The following is a 19,264-nucleotide window of genomic DNA, read 5'->3' on the forward strand; positions in this document are numbered from 1 at the left end:
TCGGTACCGCCAGCCCACCGCGGTGCTCGTGACTTACCGCAGAGTTACACATTAAGGTTAAAATGCCACTGGCATTATATTATCACTGGCCCCACCATTGTAACCACTGGCCCGGAGCATTCGTCCAAAAAGAAATCGACTAATAATGAAGAAAATTAACACATTTGTTGCAGTAGTAATGTATGCACTAACTACATTACTACTTGTACTACAACATTTGAATCATCAGTTCTTCCTCATTTTCCTCAATTGTTCATATTTGGTTTATTCAAATAATGATATTGTGGTCATTGTTAAAAAATGTCTGCTATTATTATGAGTATTATTATTTGTATAATGCACTTTCTGCCTTCCTGTCATCAGGAGTTAGACATGTAATGGCTATGTAATTGATTTGATTAGAACCTTCATTATCCTAAACTGTTGGGACATTTCGCCAATACCTTTATATTTTCTACTCTTCACTTACTTGTCAGCTTCGATTGGCATTGGTATAAAGAGCCGACAGAAGACCTTGTTTATATTGGGATCATATTGAGAGGTGCAGTGACGCGTCCTAAAACCAGGAAGTAAGCCGCTGGTTCCCTCGACAAAAAGCAATGGGATTTCTCCACAGGGTTTTGGAAAATAGCTGGAAATAAGGTCTGTGGAAAACAAACCTGTTTGATAAATGCACGTTTTGTTCAGTTGGATAATCTCCACATGTCTACCCTACTTTTATAATTTTCTAATCATAAATCTAATCGATAGATTATAAAAGGGTTTTAGGACGCGTCACTGCACTAGAAGCCAACTCCATTGATCAAGCTGGCTGAAACTTTCTCTCCATCTTCTTCTCATGCTCCCTGTCACTCTCCTTTAACTCCTTCTGTGACTTTCTTTTATTTGAAGATTGTTTTTTGCCCGGTGCTTGGCCGGTTACCGCTGGTATTAAAAACATTTTGGCGAATGGTTAGGTGGCGCGATAGTCTGTAGTGAAGGAGCGCGCTCCCGCTCACGGGAGCCTGCTCGCACTGCGCTCCGCAGCAAACAGCTGTTTGCTTTTCACCCAACAACGACAACCGACCTGCAACCGACTCACGGAACGCTATGTTGTGATAAACTAAACAATTTAACTAAATTGCTAGTCAAAATACCAATACCACAGGACACATTTTTTTAAAGCAATATTTTTAGTGGCCCGAGCGGGCAAGTGGAAAGTACGTTATGCTGGCCCGGGGTGTCTAAATAGTGCTTCCGGGCCAGCGGGCCATTTATAATGCCGAGCCCTGCCTGTTACCGGCCGGCCCACATCGTCCGACCGGCCCACTTCAGTACCGGCCCATCGGGATTCGCCCCGAACGTCCCGATGGCCAGTCCGCCCCTGCTTATTACTTATCATATCTGAAAAAACAAGATATCGATTAGCAAACTAAGATTGCACAGATTCGACAGGTATTTATATCATTACTGACTGATCCGAACTCGCGACATGAGAAGCTAACAAAGACATCACACCACGTAGCATTAGGTAGCCAACACGGCAATATGTCTTACCTTTGCTGTTTTCTGATCAAAAGTTGTCTTCAATGGCATTAAAACGATAAAAACGCTGCTGAAGGTTAGTCCAGGTTAATCCAATGTGTCTGTGTCACTTCGAAATGATTTCTGAAAATCCATCAGCAAGAAACCTAGTTTTCAGTTTTCAGAGCGTAAGATTTGGGCAAACTACGTGCGCATTGCTCTGACTTCTCAATGGTAACGTGTGTGTGTATGTGGAAATCCCCCTTCGATTCTATTGGCTCTAACGGTTCAAAAGAGATGTCAATCATCAAAATCGACCAATGGGTTCCAGAGAAACGGCAAATAGACCCATTTCCACCCAAATTACGCCAGAGGTGGTTTTTTTTTTGCTAAACCTCTCTAAAAAGGCCAAATGTCACTTGTTTTGCATCAATCTTAATACAGGGTACTTATTATATGTTATAGTTTGGATTCATAAAGCTTTTAGTCTCCGATCCTATCATTCAAGGGTGGTTTTCACTATAAGTAATGGTTTATTTTTGGACGGACACTATCATTTACATTTCTTTACTATGTTCAATCTGAGTTTATTTTAAAATAAAAAACATCTATATTGATTCTGACTTTTCTACATTCAACTCACAGGTTTATCATTGCTTTGAGAAAAAAGATTATTAATTTACCCCTTTTAGAAGGGAGGTTATTGTCATTTGTTCTGGGAATGTCATTTTCGAGACTGAGACCTGAAAAACAGGGATGAGGTTAAATGAGTATCCAACCTGGTCAACCATGTTGATTAATGCATTAATGTATTAATGCATGTTTCTACGGGTAATAATGGGTATCCAGAAATATATATTATATGAGAGGGTAAATGAATGCAAGGGTAGAATAAAGTATACTGTATATTAAAAACATGTACCCTATATACTACGTCTATATATTTTTTATTATTTGAAATTATTTTTTGCAATATGATATTTACAGTATATTCTTGCTTAAGTAAAGGATCTGAGTTTTTTGGCACTGATGCTTAAAATTATAAATAGAATAACCATGGCAAAAAATAAACTTTCAGGTGGTCTAACATGTTTGATATGATTTATTCGGTGGAGCATTCACCAGTTAGTTTAAAAAGCTAAAGGGAAGATTTTGACAGCGAAATGTTGAATAGTAGTGTCAGTCCAAGTATTGGTGGTAGATTTTAAAGAAATAATAGCAGCAGCAGTTATGTACCTATAATGCAAAACGTATGCCTTCAATCAAACTGAAACATGTATTCACAGTTGCATCACTGCGCCTTCTCACATATCTGCACACGGCACCGTGTTACGGGACTTAATGTGCAGTATTTGTACATTTGAATCCTGCTTTTGACCTTTACTGCAAATCCTCCTCTCCCTCTCACACACTCCGACACACACAGATACACCTCTGAAATGGTCTTAGTAAGGATTAAAAGGGTCAGAATTTATATAAAGTAAAAATAATCAGTGTGAAATTAGAGCAGAGGTACAGCATGGTATAGATACAATAGAAGTATATATTTCCTCCAATTCCTATGAGATTTGTGACTCTTTAAGTCCTCGTTGAAAACAAGGCTGAGTAGTTTAGGCTGGGGATGCGTTGGCACGACAACACAGGCAGCAGCAAGCAAGAACAACAATCTGGTATTGGTGTTTTCAGAAATACAAAGACAAACTGTGGGGCAATGAGGGCAAACCCTCCCCTGAGAGCACACAGTCACACTAATCATGGAGTATCTGTCCATGTGTAATGCTTATTCATTGTTCAGTAAATGTAGCCCACAATTAAAACAAGATGCATTATTAGTCCTACATGGAAAAGCGTCTCTCAGAAAAAAAAGAAGAAAAAAATGATTTCCTGGCCCTGCCGTCCCCTGTCGTAGTGAAGAGGCTAACGCCTGTGGCGGCTGACATGGACATGTGTTTATTTGACATTAGCATTTGTGAAACCCTGACTGTACCCTCACTGCTGACAAACTAAATTAGCACACAGAGAGTAAAGCCGGCGCTGTTTTTGTCAGTGTTGTGGGAGCACAACTGCGGGACGCTTAGCCACACTATCAAATATCCTAATCAAACAAAGATTTAATGCACAGCAAATCATCTGTTTAAGGGCCCTAAACTGGCTGATAACACTGCAACAAAGTAACAGCATCCTTTCTGCCACAACAAGGGTTCTGAAAGTCAGAAGAGTGCTGCTAGGCTGCTGCACCACTGGAGAGAGGAGAGTTGAACAGCCGCACGAGATGAAATGTAACCTGTAATGGAACGGGTTTAAGGTAACTCAGCACAAATTTACTACAATGATCACCCTCTCCTGCAAAAGGGCCCTTTGTTAGAATAACATTTTAATACCTTAAATATGTGGGGTTTAGCAATTGTTTGGACAACATCTAACATTCGACGACTTTTTGTTAAAATCATGTTTCTTTTTACACTGAGCTAGATGGGGAGCCATGCATGGAAAATACTAAACTGATTTAGGAAGCATGAAACTACTTTCACACAGAGAATCAGGAAATTGGTTTCAAATGTGTGCTATATTTAGGGTATATCTAGTTGTATTTTATCAGATTAATCTTAACCAGGCAAGGATCTAACATTTGGCACCGCAGCATATTTTCTTAAATGATACAGAAAGGGATTATATTGCTTAAAGTAAGGTATCAAAGAATGTCCCTTTGCTGTTAAGACCAGAACTTGTGTATACATTCCTTTGCCTCACACAACACATGCAAAAGCCCCAAAATAGGACACCCACACAACTGGCTCGGGACCCGGTTAGGAGAGATCTTCCACAATGGGGACAAAGAGAGACCTGGAGCTGGGTGAGGGTCTGACTGCGCTGCAGCTGAAACACACTGTTCACTGGTGTGACAGTGGAGGCTCCATTAGGCCCGGTGAGGCTGACAGGCTCCGTCCACAGAGAGCTGCTGCTGAATGGAGTCATAAAATCAGCATTCAGTGGGGCCCTATTGTATGAGCTAAGATAGGCTCCTTTAGAAATAAAAAAAGGATGGGTCGGAAACAATGTGGTCAGGGAGGATAAAGAGAAGTGCAGAGGGAGTGCAGTTGAAGAGGAGCTGCATGAATGATTGCATTAATTAATTAATTCAATGAACGAATGAATCGTCTGTTTTGTTTGCAGCGGCCCAACCTATTTGGTCCACTTCCCAGCACCACAGAGCGCGGCCTCATTAAACAGCCTGTCACGTTCTGCGGAGCGACTCCAGCACCGAGTGACCCGGCACAGGGAGCAGCTCCTCATTAACCCTGCCAGATATTTACCAGCAACACCTTTCATTGAATCATCACGTGTCAGAAAAGACAGCCATACATATTAAGAAACATGTTCCTACTGCAGGCAGCTCACAGAGCCCAAGCCATCTTAAGCTTTTTTCTTCTTTAAGAACCACAAGCCACAGTGTCATAAGAGAGACATCAGAATGTCTCGGAGTAACATTAACCCCCCTGTCGTGTTCGGGTCAAATCTGACCGCTTTACTACTTACATCAATCATAAATATTGTGTTTTACATTTTATTGCTTCAAGGCCTTATGATATTCTCCACAGTAGACATTTGAACATATCAACTTTGAAAAAGCTATGGTGTACCTGGTCCAAAATGATCCCTACAGGACATGAATGGGTTACCTTAGTGATTATGTGCATCCGTCATAATACACATCCAAATTGACAACGTTAATTTTGGAATACATTTTCAGTGTCCATTCTTTGTATATTCACTGCAGTTTTTCATAAAAAACAGTAATCTAAGACATTGTTTTGGGCGTTAAATAAAATGTGATTATGATTCGTGATTTTTGTGTTAATGTAAGAGCAGATAAAACAGAGTGGGGAACACAAAGTAAGGGGGGAGAAACAAACACGACAGGAGGGTTAAGAAACAAGTTTCCATCCAGGGCTCACAGGCTCCCAGCCATCATAAGCTTTTTTTCTTTTTCTTTAACAACCACACACGACAGTGAGAGGAGAGAGAGAAGAGAGAAATCACAAGAGAGAAATCAGAATGTCTCAGAGTACCGCATCATCAGCATTAAAGCTCGGACACAGGATGTAGCTGACTCCAGTCCTGTGGTACGCTGGCTCTAATTAAAATGGGCCTGTTTTTTTTCTCCAGCCTACACAATGTGCTCCATCTGAGCAGAAGAGTCCAGTATACAGCCGCGGAGAGACAACTTGCTCCCAGAGCCACAGCCGTTTGCTAATCGTCAAAGCCTACTCTAGTGCTTCATCGATTTACCCTTTGAACACACAGCTTCAATCAAGTTAAGCACAGTGAAGGAAGAGGCAGGTCACACACCTGCAGCAGAGCGCTTCTTACCGGAGGAATGTCCTCGGTTGGTGGCGTCGTGGTCGCTGTCCCCCTGCTCGCTGTCTCCGTGGCCGCTGTCTTTGGAGCTGACCAGGTCTGCCTCCTGGAAGGCCGAACTGAAACCAAAGAGAATGTTTCATTAAAGCCTCACACAGCTTACTTACTTTACTGTCGCTATTTTAACTATATTTTGACGATAATACTTTTCTACTTTTACTTGAGTAACATTTTGAATGCAGGACTTTTACTGTAACAGAGTAGTCCTACACTCTGGTACTTCTACTTGTACTCAAGTACAATATCTGAGCACTTCTCCTCAGTGGCGTAGCCAGGAATTATTATGTGGGTGGGCCTGGAGAAATGTAGGTGGGCTAGGGGGAGACATATTAAGCGTGGGGTCAGAGCTGAAACTTCATTAATGATTTTTTAATGCACTAATAGAACATAATTATAAATTAGCAGTGAAAATAAAAACATAGGCACGGCGGCCTCAGAATGTGTGTAAAACTGACAGGGATGGGTATCGTTAAGGTTTTAAATTGTATCGATAGCGCTTATCGATCCGGTCCTTTTAGTAGTGGTGTAGTGGGCGTTGGACGCGGGGGTAGGCCGTACCCCCACTTATTTGAAGCATGATTTCTGTTTTTAATAGTCTAATACATCTAAAATCATTGCCAGTGTTATCAGTTGCAAGTGTGTGTTTGTTGTATTAATGACGAAAACATAATGGGCAGATTTCACAGTAATTATAATAAAAACGTAGCTCAAGCATTTATGCAACTTGATTTGAAGCGTGAACCGTGTGTGTCGGGTGACCAGGTGTCCCGCACTGTGCCTGACTGCACACACAGCATTTTTATTATGTGTCCCGCGTCCCACACATTGAGACTATGTACCGCATTTGAGTGATAGTCACGCAGAAAGGCCGGATCGGTTCGCTGACAGCCGGCACTGCCCTTTATTATTATATTGTCTAAACTGCATCATGTAAGTTGCGCTGAAGGGCGACACAGAGGTCCTCCAAGCCCCCCCCCCCCCCCCCTTGACAGTTCACGAACGCGAGTGTCTCCCGTCCACCAACCACCCCGTCCACCCAGTAAAAAAATGTGTGTGTGTGTGTGTGTGTGTGTGTGTGTGTGTGTGTGTGTGTGTGTGTGTGTGTGTGTGTGTGTGTGTGTGTTTGTGTGTGTGTGTGTGTGTGTGTGTGTGTGTGTGTGTGTGTGTGTGTGTTGCATGCATGTAGCAGAGCGTGTGTGTAAACTGCCCCGCCCCCTCGCACACAGACGGGGGAGAGAGATCTCTCGTCTGGAAAGATCTAAAAGACGCATGTTGCTGTCTTTTTGCATATTAGAAACGGAGTTGGCGACACTACAACTGCAATGTAATGTTTGTGTAGCAATAATACATGACATATATATATATATCGACGGCCACAGGTTTTTTATCCTTGACAGTCGCACATGGGCACACACTGAGTGTTTTCATTTTCATCAAATGTGTACACGCTAAACTGCAGACTTCAAGAAGAATTGAGAATACTACTTTCATTCACTCACGGCAAAAGTTACTTTACTTACTATAAAAACTAACGGTAAAAAAATGCACTCCCTGTTCCATTGTCATGAAGGTGGAATCTAACTATATCCAGAATAAGTGTTATTGGATCCAGGCTAGAAACATGTTTATTTCTGCTGTAAAGTTGGGCATTTTAACATGGGGGTCTATGGGAATTGCTCCTTTCTGCATCCAGCCCCTGTCGGCCGCTAGATGAACTGCAGTTTGTGGCACTTCCTTCTGGGCTTCCTGGCTCTGCGCTATGAAGCGCTGATTGGCTGTGGGTGGGCCAGACGTGCATGTGGGTGGGCCCAGGCCCACCCGGGCCCACCCACAACTACGCCACTGCTTCTCCTAGCTCTGGTTCTGAAACGATGAAGTGTTAAGGTGACAGGTGAGCAGCATATGTACCTGTTGACGCGTCTCGGCCTGTCAACCAGGTAGCTGAGTTCAGCTCGCTGGTGTTTGGTCTGAAAGAAAAGAGGAACATATCAGTGTGTGTGCTCGGGCCCCATGTGTAACACCATCAACACCACCCAGACCGAAGTGATGCAAAACACACAGTGCACTACTGATGTAAACTGTGAATTAGCCTGCGCTGTGTACAAGCATTACTGATATCACTCACATCTGGTGATGGGGGCAACCATGGATTACCCAGTGTTATAAATTCAAAGAGTTGGGAGAGCTGTAAACATGCAGTGCTGTTTCAGGGCGCTGAGCACTGGTGAAGGAGATTGTCTACTGTCAGTGTGCTACTGTGAAGCATTTCCTCAAATAAGTCAGAGGATGCCGCCATGCTGATTATCAGCTCTCAATAACACCCATTTCTAGACCTGACATCCCGCTGAGCTGAGGTAGGGCTTCTAGGCTTCTGTATGAAAAATATTTCCTATCCATTATGTGTGATTTAAAACTGTTTAAAACAGGCAGGTTTCACGTCCTATGATGTGAATAACGGTTTGGACATGCTGAGGGTCTCTGAATTATCTCTCTGTGTGTGTGTGTGTGTGCGTGCGTGTGTGTGTGTGTGTGTGTGTGTGTGTGTGTGTGTGTGTGTGTGTGTGTGTGTGTGTGTGTGTGTGTGTGTGTGTGTGTGTGTGTGTGTGTGTGTGTGTGTGTGTGTGTGTGTGTGTGTGTGTGTGTGTGTGTGTGTTTAAACTCTTACCTCGTTTGATAAAATGCTGCCGTTTGATATGATATCTGGCTGCTGGTCTGTGTACCCTGTCACTACGGCCCCGCACGGGTTGTGTTCGGTGTCGGTGCTCCTAGACGGACTACACGGCTTTAGGAACATGAGGTCGGTTTTGGCAGACTCTGGAGTCAGACATACCTGGTAGCAATAGTTCTGATTTTGATGGTGAGAGCCGAAGCTACCTGACTCCTCCACGGGGACTTGAGCCGTACCGGCCCCGCTGACGTTACCGGCGCTTTGCACCAACATGATATCTGACTTGGTGAGCTTTTTCTTGCGGGCCCGGGCCTGCCGGGAGCAACAAGAGCTGCATCCCAGGCAGCACTCGCTGGTCAGGCAGCTGTAGAGGTTGAGCTTTTTATCCTTCTGGCAGCGCACGGCCAGCACGATCATGACCAACAGGAATATGAAAGAGACGGAGCCCAGGGCGATGATGAGGATGAGGGTGAGATCCAGGGTCCCCTCTTTGGCCTTGGCTGTGCCCCCCCTGTTCCCTACGCCGCGGCCTTCAGCCACGCTGTCCACCAGCATCACCAGCAGGCTGGCGCTGGAGGACAGCGGCGGCTGGCCGTGGTCCCGAACCTCGATCAGCAGGTCGTACAGCTGGTGGGGGTCTCGTTTGGCAGACACCCGCCTCGCCGTACGGAGCTCACCTGTCCTCCAGTCCATCCGGAACATACCATTTTCGTTCCCCCTCTGGATGCTGTAGGATAAACGGGCATTCTCTCCGTCATCAGCATCCATGGCCACGATGCGGGTCACCAGGTAGCCCGGTTCAGCGGTTCGCGGCAGAGGCTCTTTGGCTGTGCCGTTCTTCCCCAAGGGAGCCAGCACCAGGGGGGCATTGTCATTCTGGTCCACGATGATGACTTTGACTGTGGAGTTGGTGGACAGCTCCGGGGTGCCCGCGTCTTTGGCCTGCACCATGAATGTGAAATCCTTCAGCTGCTCGTAATCGAAGGACCTGAGCGCGTACAGATAGCCCGTCTCCTCATTGATAGACACATAGGTTTTCACTGACATGCCCTGGATGTCACACTCTAATATGGTGTAGCTGATGAGCGCGTTCAGCCCGATGTCCGGGTCCAGGGCCGTCACAGCGTGTATGTAGGCCCCCGGCACGTTATTCTCGGTCACATACACATCGTATATGGGCTGCGTAAAGGTGGGCAGGTTGTCGTTCTCATCTGACACCTGGACTCGGATGGATTTACTGGTGGCAAGAGAGGGCGTCCCTTTATCCCGCGCCACCACAGTAATGGAGTAAGAGTCTGCCTGCTCCCGGTTCAACGGACCGTCAGTCACTATAGTGAAATAATTCCTGAAGGATGTTTTTAATTTAAACGGAACATCACCGATGATTTCCACGTGGATCTGTCCGTTCTCCTCTGCGTCCCGGTCCGTCACACTGAGCAGCGCGATGACGGTGCCCGGAGCCGCCTTTTCGCTCACAGACTCGGTGACGGTGCTGAAGGTGATCTCCGGAGCATTGTCGTTTAAATCGGTGACTTTGACCAGCACTTTGCAGTGCGCGGCCACGGCGTTTGGCCCCAGGTCCTTGGCCTGGACAAAGATCTGATACAAGCTGCTCTCCTCAAAATCCACCTCTCCGCGCACCTCGATGCGCCCGGTGCGCGGGTCTATGCTGAAAAGGTCCTTTACGCGGTTCGATATGTGGTTACTGAAGGAATAAACTATCTCCCCGTTTAGTCCTTCATCCATATCGGTGGCGTTCAGCTGTATAACCAGCATGCCCACCGGTGCGTTCTCCGAGAGGCTCACCGTGTAAACGGGCTGGTCAAACACCGGCACGTTATCATTAGAGTCCAGCACTTTAACCACCAGCAGCGCAGTGCCAGTTCGGGGAGGCTGGCCGCCGTCCACCGCGGTCAGCACGTACCTGTGCGCCGCCTGCTGCTCCCGGTCCAGAGGCTTTTCCAGGACCAGCTCTGCGAACTTGTTTCCGTCGGTTTGGGTCTGCACATCCAAGTAAAAGTAGTTATTAGTGGTGATATCATACGTGTGTAAAGCGTTAGAGCCCACGTCCGGGTCGAATGCGCTCTCCAGAGGGAACCGGGTGCCCGGGACGGCGCTTTCTGAGATCTCCACCGTGATGTCTGTCTCCGGGAAGCTGGGCGGGTTGTCGTTAATGTCTACCACCTCAATTTCGACCCGAAACAGCTCAAGCGGGTTCTCCAAGAACACCTCCATGTTGAGCTGGCAGCTGGCGCTCTGCTTGCAGATCTGCTCCCGGTCGATCTTTTCGTTAACGAACAGGACGCCGTTCTCTAGGTTCACCTCCAGGTACGGTGTCCGAGAGCTGGGCACCACCTGGAAGCGGCGGGATGCCAGTTTGGTAAGGTCCAGTCCCAGGTCCTCGGCAATATTCCCCACCAAGATGCCATGGTCCGCCTCCTCCGGCACAGAGTAGCGTATCTGGGCGAGCACTCCATCCGTGATGCACAGGACAAGCAAAAGCACAATCATCGCCGGAAAAACAAGTGCACTTGGGTAAAAAATATTATAAACCTTATTATCTTCTGTTATTGGACAACATTTCCATTTCCATCACCCATTTTAGTCGGGAGATAAAGTCTCAAATTGCGTAAAAGTCTCAAAAAAAGCGTAAGGCGTCCGAAGAAATGTGCCCCATTAAAAGAGAGGCATTTTGGTTTATTAAAGGAGTTTTTATAACAGCAAAAGCTCTTTTCTATTCTTTCCCGTTGCCTTGTTTTTTCAGATGTGTCCCGGAGAAGCTCCAGCGCGCATTACGATGAGGCACAGTGCTGCTGGTGATGAAACCAGTCTGGAGAGAAGTTGGAAAAATAGAAAATAAATATCCATTTATAAGAAAAAGCAGAAACGTTTTATATTCTGTTATTATCCCTATTTAGAAATAAAAGTCAGTGTTGTCCTCTTGCGTTCTGGCTCTGTGTCTTTGGCACCCTGCGCCCTCACTGCGTCCCCTCCACTCCACTCTCTACTGACGCTGTTCACTCAACTAGTTGCTTTTTCCCCTGCATCGCACCTCCCCCTCTCAGCCCCCGCGGGTTTAAGTCACGCTGAGAGCTCCCTGATTGGATAACGGGGCTGCCTGTCAGTGCCCGCTCAGCCCATACTCTCTCTGTATGTGTCTCTTACCTCGCTCTACCTTCCCTTCTCTTCCCTTTAGAATACCTGACGCAAAAGCGAAGAGGGACAGAGAAAGACAAGGCTGGATAGATATGACTTTATCCCATCGGCTGCTAACCCCCAATCCCACCTATGCGTAATTTAAAGCGCACCAGTTGAGCCTTTGCGTGCTCAGAGTGAGGAGGACTTGCTATGTTAATGCATGCAAATGTTGTGAAGTGTATGCAGGGAATCATCAGCCATCCACGTGCTGCTCTTAAGGATGTGCGTTATCATTACACCCAGTAGTTGAAACGTTATTAACTCACCTCCAGCCGCAGCAGCGGGACAGGGAGGCAGGGAGAGGGGCATATGCAGAGCTCATGCGACCCCTAGCGGCACACGTGCTAACCAGAGTCTGACTCATAACAAGAAGCAAATAGACTAAATTATGTTAACCATAATGCTGTGCTTATTACAAAAACAATTACAAGAAAACCCTTTCAGACCTAATTTAAGTCCACTCAATGTCAATGTTCCTTACCCTATATCAAACAATGAATAACTAAATGTGTCAACTAAGGTCTTTATTAGATATCTACTGTGACAGTGTGACATGGACGGATGGACACATGTAGGGCCACACAGGTCTGTGTGCAGTCTATGGTCTGTACCTGTCATTCACAGAGGTGCACTCACTGCTCTGGAAGCACTAACATCCAAATATAAATGTGCATGTCATTTGAATGAGATTTAGTTCACAGGAATAGTCTTATGAGGTTGGAAAACAAGCCCAATACTGCAGCCTACTAAATTGGAGAGAAAATATTACAACATGAATAATACAACGGTATTAAAAGCCGACAGTATTACTAAAAGTAGTCTGAGAATAGACTACCAAAGGAGTCATTTACATACAGCAGGGTTTATACTCGGGAATTTAATCAGAGAATCCAATTGAGCCATTTTCCTTTTGCAGACACGACTCCCCATCTCTGTCTGTATTTTAGAATATTAATATTCCAGCAATCAAGCAATTGCACATGACATCAAAGCCATAGTTGTTTGAGTATTAATGTATTATTTATAATTGGTACATTACAAAGGGAGAAATGGGCCCTAGTTTTCTCAGCTAGTGGAACTATTTACTTAAAAGGAATTCTTAATGTATTCAGATTTTTAAAACAACGGATGGTTCAGATGTGGTTTAAGACGAATGAGTTATTAATGCGTTTACCACATTAACTGTGTGTTTCTGATGTTGAACCGAGAAGCGTGTTCATATACCTGAACTTTGTGAGTACATATACTAGCAGGCAGAATGTGTGCAGAAGTTGTTTTGTAATTTTTTCTTTATTTTAGAATTTTATTTTGGACTCCTATCTGTGAACTCATCTGTCCTAACAGGAAGTGTGTGATCTGAGCAGCAGACCGAGTGCTCCCCCTAGTGAAAGACTACAGCACCACACCCCAACACTGCTCCACCCTGACTGTGTGCTGTGCGGAGTCCATGATGGCCACACATCCACCTTCTGAGCTGCAGAGAGTTCAACACACAGTGGGTGATTCACTGTCAGAGCTCACAGAGGAGAATCATCACTTCTCTAAATCAACTTCCATCTGGTCAGTGGTACAGTCAGACATGCATCATACATGCACACAGTAACCCAGATGAAGCACTGACACAGAAACCATCTTCGCAGTCATGAACAATAAATGATTTAACTATATAAAATGATTACAGCAGTCTCTCATACACACAGCAGCAGAGCAGCCTCTTATCCTGATTTACAAGGTCATAACATCCTATTCTCTTGTAATTTTAAAGGTAAAAATATAGTGTAGCGACCAGTAGTGACTGTCTTTTGCTGGGTAAAAATAATGTCTCTCTCACACATCAAGTTCCTCAAACATTGCAGTGGGCAGTTGGAACAGTTAGTTTTTAAATAAAACAAAAAAGGGCACCTGAAGCAAACGCACCCATTCGATCATTAGAGCTGGAGAAAGAGCATGTAATCATCAAGTGTTATAAAGCTACAGGCACCAAAGAGTAATCTGAAACCAAGCTTTAACAAGCACACTATCAAATGTCCCTGTGGTGTCACATGGGGACATTTAGATGTTAGGATGGCAACATTGGGCCACATAAAGCACAACAAAGTCTGCTCGAAGCACGTCTATGGCAAAAATACACACTGTGTCCTACACACTGCACAGGGCTGTGTTTCTTTTTAAAGTCTGATATTTAATCAGCTCCTTGTACCAAAGAAAAGGCCGTTTTTTAATATGAAAGGACTCTGCACTGACACCTCCTGGGAATCAGAGGTGTGTGCATATGCCTTACGACATGAAGTTGAGTCATATTGTGAAGTCTACATTTCCTGTCTTATACTTACTCAATCTCATGGCAGCCAAACACTATTCACAAGTAAGAGGCCAATGTGAGTCTGTGGATGCAGAGCAGCTGACTGACAGATGTGTCTCAGGTCAGAACACCTGGCTGGGGTCAACAGCAAACTGTGCTCTACATGTCAGACTTCCTAAAAAACATGTTTTTAAGAATGATCTATAAACAACACAGAGGGGCTGGTCAGTGTTTCCCCTATATACAAATAGCGGCGGCTATACATTTTTTTTTTTAAATCTTTCTTTTTTAATTAAAATAATAATAAGTGGCGACCGATTTTCATTTTTGATTGTTTGTTATGTGGATTTGTAGTATTTGTGTTTCGTATGTTCAATAAAGGTGTATTTTTGCTAAATCTTGAGATATTGCCACTGTATGTACTAGGCAGGGCCGATTTTTGGCATAGGCGGCAGATCTGGGGGGGGCGCTGCGCTGGTAGTTCTGGGAGGGGAAAAAATATTTTTGACCTTTGGCGCTCATCCTAATTTTTGGCCTTGATGTAAAAATATTCATAATTAAGTAAAGTAAAAGTGCGAGCGTGGGAGCGAGAGAGCGAGCGAGGGAGAGCGAGAGAGCGAGCGAGGGAGAGCGAGAGAGCGAGGGAGGGCGCACCGGTACCGGCGCTGTTGCTATTAGAATCTGGTGCTAGCTGCGCGAACGGATATAAGAAGTAGATGTTTCTACAACCAGGGTGGAGGAGAGCTCTCCTGTCAGACTGAGAGGCTCAGTGAGGTAAAGGACTCTCTGATTATTTAGATAGTTAATTTTAGTCTAAGTTATCTCAGTGGGTCTCAAACGTTTTGACCACAAATTATGTAAACACATATTTCCAAGGCACTCCTTTATAATTATTAGAATACATAAAAACAAGTTTGAAATCATTCCAATGTATATTGTTTAAAGTTGAAGAGATACAAAAATATGCATAAATAAATAAATGTTAACTAGGTCAAATAAGATATGAATGAACAACAAAAATAAAATAAGTTACATTTATTTGTTATTGGCTATGGTAGGTTATTGGTTATGTTCACATACTTATTTGATTATTAAAATGTAAACCGATCTTTTTCATATGGGTGTTTTAGAATTGTACCCCCTAGATCAGGTCTCTAGTAATTGTGTGCTCAAAGTGCACCAGATTGAAGCATTTTACTTTAAAATGTTCAAAAAAATCTTCCAGGTGGGGCATACCCCGGGCCCCCCTAGAGGATGTGACCCCATTTCAAACATGTTCATACAATACTGAATACATTTGAAGCCTTTTTGACGTATATTACCTATGTCAATAAGTTTCTTTTTTTGTAGTGTATTTGTCTTTTGTAGAGATTTTTCATTTATTCTTATTCTTCTCGTCATAATAATTCATGTTTAACCCTGACCATCTGTCATGGCAAGCATTATTTCTGTAAAATGTCTAACTATAAGTCCTAACATTTCTGTTTGCATTTGTTTGGATCAAATAATTATGTATATACTTATACAGTACCTATGAGAAGGAAACACAATCTAGGAGTTAAAATTGATCTTGACTTGGACCTTAATGTGGGACTTGTTGGTTTCAACTTCAGACTTGGGCTAAGCGAGGTTGGCAGCACCAGAGCGGAGGGAGCGGGTGGGAGTGTGTCTGTGGAGCAGGTCAGTCAGGTAGGATGGGGCCAGGTTATGGAGGGCTTTGTATGTCAGGAGGAGGATCTTGTACTGAATTCTCTGGGGGAGTCAGTGGAGCTTGATGAGGACGGGGGTGATGTGGTCACGGATTTGGGCGTGGGTGAGTAGACGGGCGGCGGAGTTCTGGATGTAGGCTATTGGAGTTTGTTGATGATTTGTTTTCTTTTTTTAAGAAACATGTCAATTAAAAATACTGTGAGCTGTCGCAAGGAGTATTGGTTTTGACAGAGTAAACCAAGGCAATCATTTGAAACTTAAAGGATAATTAGGTGCTATTTTTCTACATTCAGCTATCCTCACTGTCAGTGTAATCGTAAGTTATTGCTGGGATCTGAGAACACAGTCAGCACCACATTACACACTACAGTGATCATTACAGTCACATTAAAGGGGGCAGTGATTCGGTGTGGGATTAGAGTTAATTAAGAAGCAACTTGTAATAAATGTATCCTTTAATGAAGACCCTGACTCTACATGTTTTGATGTGAATCAGGAACCACAATATGAGCAGGCTGTGCTTTAATGTGAAACACAGTGATTACATGTGATTATGTGGCTCACTGCTGTGCATTACAGAGTGCAGCGTCTGTCTGACTTTGTAAAAGTATGTGATTGGAGTTACGTGTGCATTTACTCGTTACTTTACTCGTTACTTTACTCGCAGGGCCGGCCCGCCCCTCCCTACAGGCAGATCACGCAGACTGCGGCGCACCTTCAGTGTAAGCGCGCCACAGTTTTGCCTCTGCGAGACTCCACTTGCACCCCCAATTACTATTGCATTAAGGAAGACATAACACAAGTCTTTCTTTTGATATGCTCTTTAATAAAATAGGCTACCAGCCTACCACAACAAGCTAACAGTCTGTGAAACGTAAAGACACTAATTAATGAAACCAGTTCAAGACGCATTATTCTTATTCTTATCATTCTTTATGAGCGCAGTAACGGTAAGGTATCTAATTACTTATTTATTTAGTTTTCCATAACTTAGTAACAGAGATGGTCAAACTAAAGTGGTAGAGATATGGCAGAATTCCTACAATGAAGCTGGACATTGAACTGTTCACCCGTGAGAGGGCAATCAAGAAAAGAGAGCGAGCGGCCCCGTTGAGGAAGTTTACAGATGAAAAGACTCAGCCATGTTTATGCAGCACTGCACGTGGAGATGTGGACGGGCAAATCGCGCAGATTACGTAGGCGTACATGTATACAAACCTGCGGCGGAAACCCCTCTTGTCAGTGAGTGTGATTATTTTATAAAAGTAACGAAGTAACGCGTGTCGGGGCAATGTTAGTAACTGTAGTGTGATTACTGAATTATAAAAGTATCGCGTTACACTACTCCGTTACCGACAAAAGTAATATTATTACAGTAACGCGTTACACCCAACTCTGTCAGTTACACTGTGTGGGATTCTGAAACTTCAGGTGTACAGCGGTTAGAGAGACAGGGCTCGGTATAATCCTGAATGAGAGGAATTATGGGAGTAAGTCACGGCTGGACAGGAACAAACAGAAGAACCATCTGTGAGGCAGGCCGCAGACACGCTACATTCTAATTGGCTGCTGATATTTAGTTTTGATGCAAGCATTTAATAGAAGACAACAAGGCAGAGGTCTTAGTCAGATGTTTAGATGTATAGTATAAAATTAAACCTGCTAAAGTTCGCAAAATGTTGTAAAGTCCTTGAATTACACAAAACATTAATTTCACATTACATTTTTCATAAAATGATTATAGATCTATAAATATAAATAAATTGCCTCCCAATGCGATTTGGTGATCCCTATATAAACCTATATAAATGTATTTTAATATTATTTTTCTGATCTGTCAGCTCCATGAGAATTCCCAACTGTGTATAGTTGAGAGGTTGAAATTGTCATAAGAAAACTGAAATAAAGAAAATAACAAACAAGACAATGCCACGTAAAGGTAAACATGCCCTTTTGTGAACACTCTTGTGTTCACAAAAGCCTGCTGCTTCATCTCAGTTCACTCCTTCCTGCTCCAGTTGGGAACCGTTGATTTTCAGAATAAAAGTTGAACTCAACACAACAAGGTCATGTATGGACATGATTTATCTGATAACTATTGTTTAGTTATCAGATAAATCATGTCCATACCATAACTTCAGAAACAATTACTTAGTTCCAGCTGAGCGGCTGTGGTCTTCCTGCCTTTCAAGCTTCTCCCACCCAGTCCCACAAACACAGCTACGTAAGTATGATCACAAAAACATCCTCTCAAACTGTGACATGGCTACATTATTTTAGCCATACATTATTTTTTTAGTCAAAAACTGTCTACCAGTGAGGTGTTTGAAAGGTAATTTCTGAGGATGATCCAGACATTTAAAGTACACATATTATACAATGCCAACAAAAATAAATTATTATGTTAGTTTACATGTGTAATGATCATAACCAAGGAAAAGATGGACTATTTGAAGCTTTTGCAATGTACCATGAACCTATATACACCTGTAACAGTCAAAAACAGGCCGATGGAGAGTTGGAAAGGTAATTTCTGAGGATGTTACAAATAAGGTACACACAGCATACAATACCATAATATTTTTGTGTTATTAGTGTAGGACACTAATGTAACATCTGAAGATGTGTAGTTTGATTCACGTTTTCACATCATTTTACAGGATATTGCTATATTATTTCACATATTTTAGTTCTACACATCTGAATATCTGATTTGTAAAATGTCACAGACAGAAAGGTTTAAAAAAAAAGTAACAATCTCACAATTTCAGGGGGTGCGCGCAGAGCAACCTCTGTAGCTAACATACGTAGTATATACACGATTTCCTGGAGTGACCTCACATCCCTTTTGTAATATCCATCAAAATATAGATCCTACACATCCACTGGACGTAGATTCTAACAGTGCAATATACACTTCTCGCTAAAAATCTAATCAAAAAGTATTTTAAAGGCTAAACTATCCTACAGTTTAGGATTTTCCACAAATGAAATCGGGTGTCCACAATGTTTTTTTGTCACACTGGGAAAGTTTGCGATCACGTGTCATGGTGACCGATCATTAGAAATGAATAGGAAAAAATATTGTAGCCATGTCGCATTTTGAGAGGTTATTTGTGAACATACAGTAGTACGTCTTGCCCTGTGGACCAACATGGATATTACATGTTTTTTTTGTGAGACTGTTGGATTCTCTGACAGCTATGTCAGAAAAGAGGATGCTGTCTAATGTACGGTTAATCTAAGACAATGTCTCCCACCTGCTCCATGACACGCTGGTCAGGAACAGGAGTAGCTTCAGTGACAGACTCATTCTACCATGATGCACCACAGAGCGCCACAGGATGTCCTTCCTGCCTGTGGCCGTCAGACTGTTTGACTCCCTCAACATCACTGAGTCCATAGACTGGCATTTGACTTATTTCACATGTAAGCAGCTATAACGCCATCATTGTTTTATGTGA

General features: G+C 43.5%; 1 protein-coding gene across 2 annotated transcripts in view; it reads right to left on the minus strand.

The window, feature by feature from the left end:
• Positions 1–11,608, minus strand: part of pcdh10b (protocadherin 10b) — a 50,012-nt gene extending 38,404 nt beyond the window's left edge. Inside the window, exons 1-3 of one of the 2 annotated variants that reach the window (XM_079668368.1) lie at positions 8,588–11,608; positions 7,831–7,889; positions 5,854–5,981 (exon numbers count right to left, since the gene is read on the minus strand). In XM_079668368.1, the coding sequence (XP_079524494.1) occupies positions 5,854–5,981; positions 7,831–7,889; positions 8,588–11,101 (2,701 nt within the window). In that variant the 5' untranslated portion in view covers positions 11,102–11,608. The remainder of the gene's footprint in view (positions 1–5,853; positions 5,982–7,830; positions 7,890–8,587) is intronic. The other variant, XM_079668369.1, reaches the window with a different exon arrangement.
• Positions 11,609–19,264: the final 7,656 nt, after the last annotated feature.

This window comes from Notothenia rossii (assembly GCF_949606895.1).
Source record: "Notothenia rossii genome assembly, chromosome: 3".
Taxonomy (NCBI): domain Eukaryota; kingdom Metazoa; phylum Chordata; class Actinopteri; order Perciformes; family Nototheniidae; genus Notothenia; species Notothenia rossii.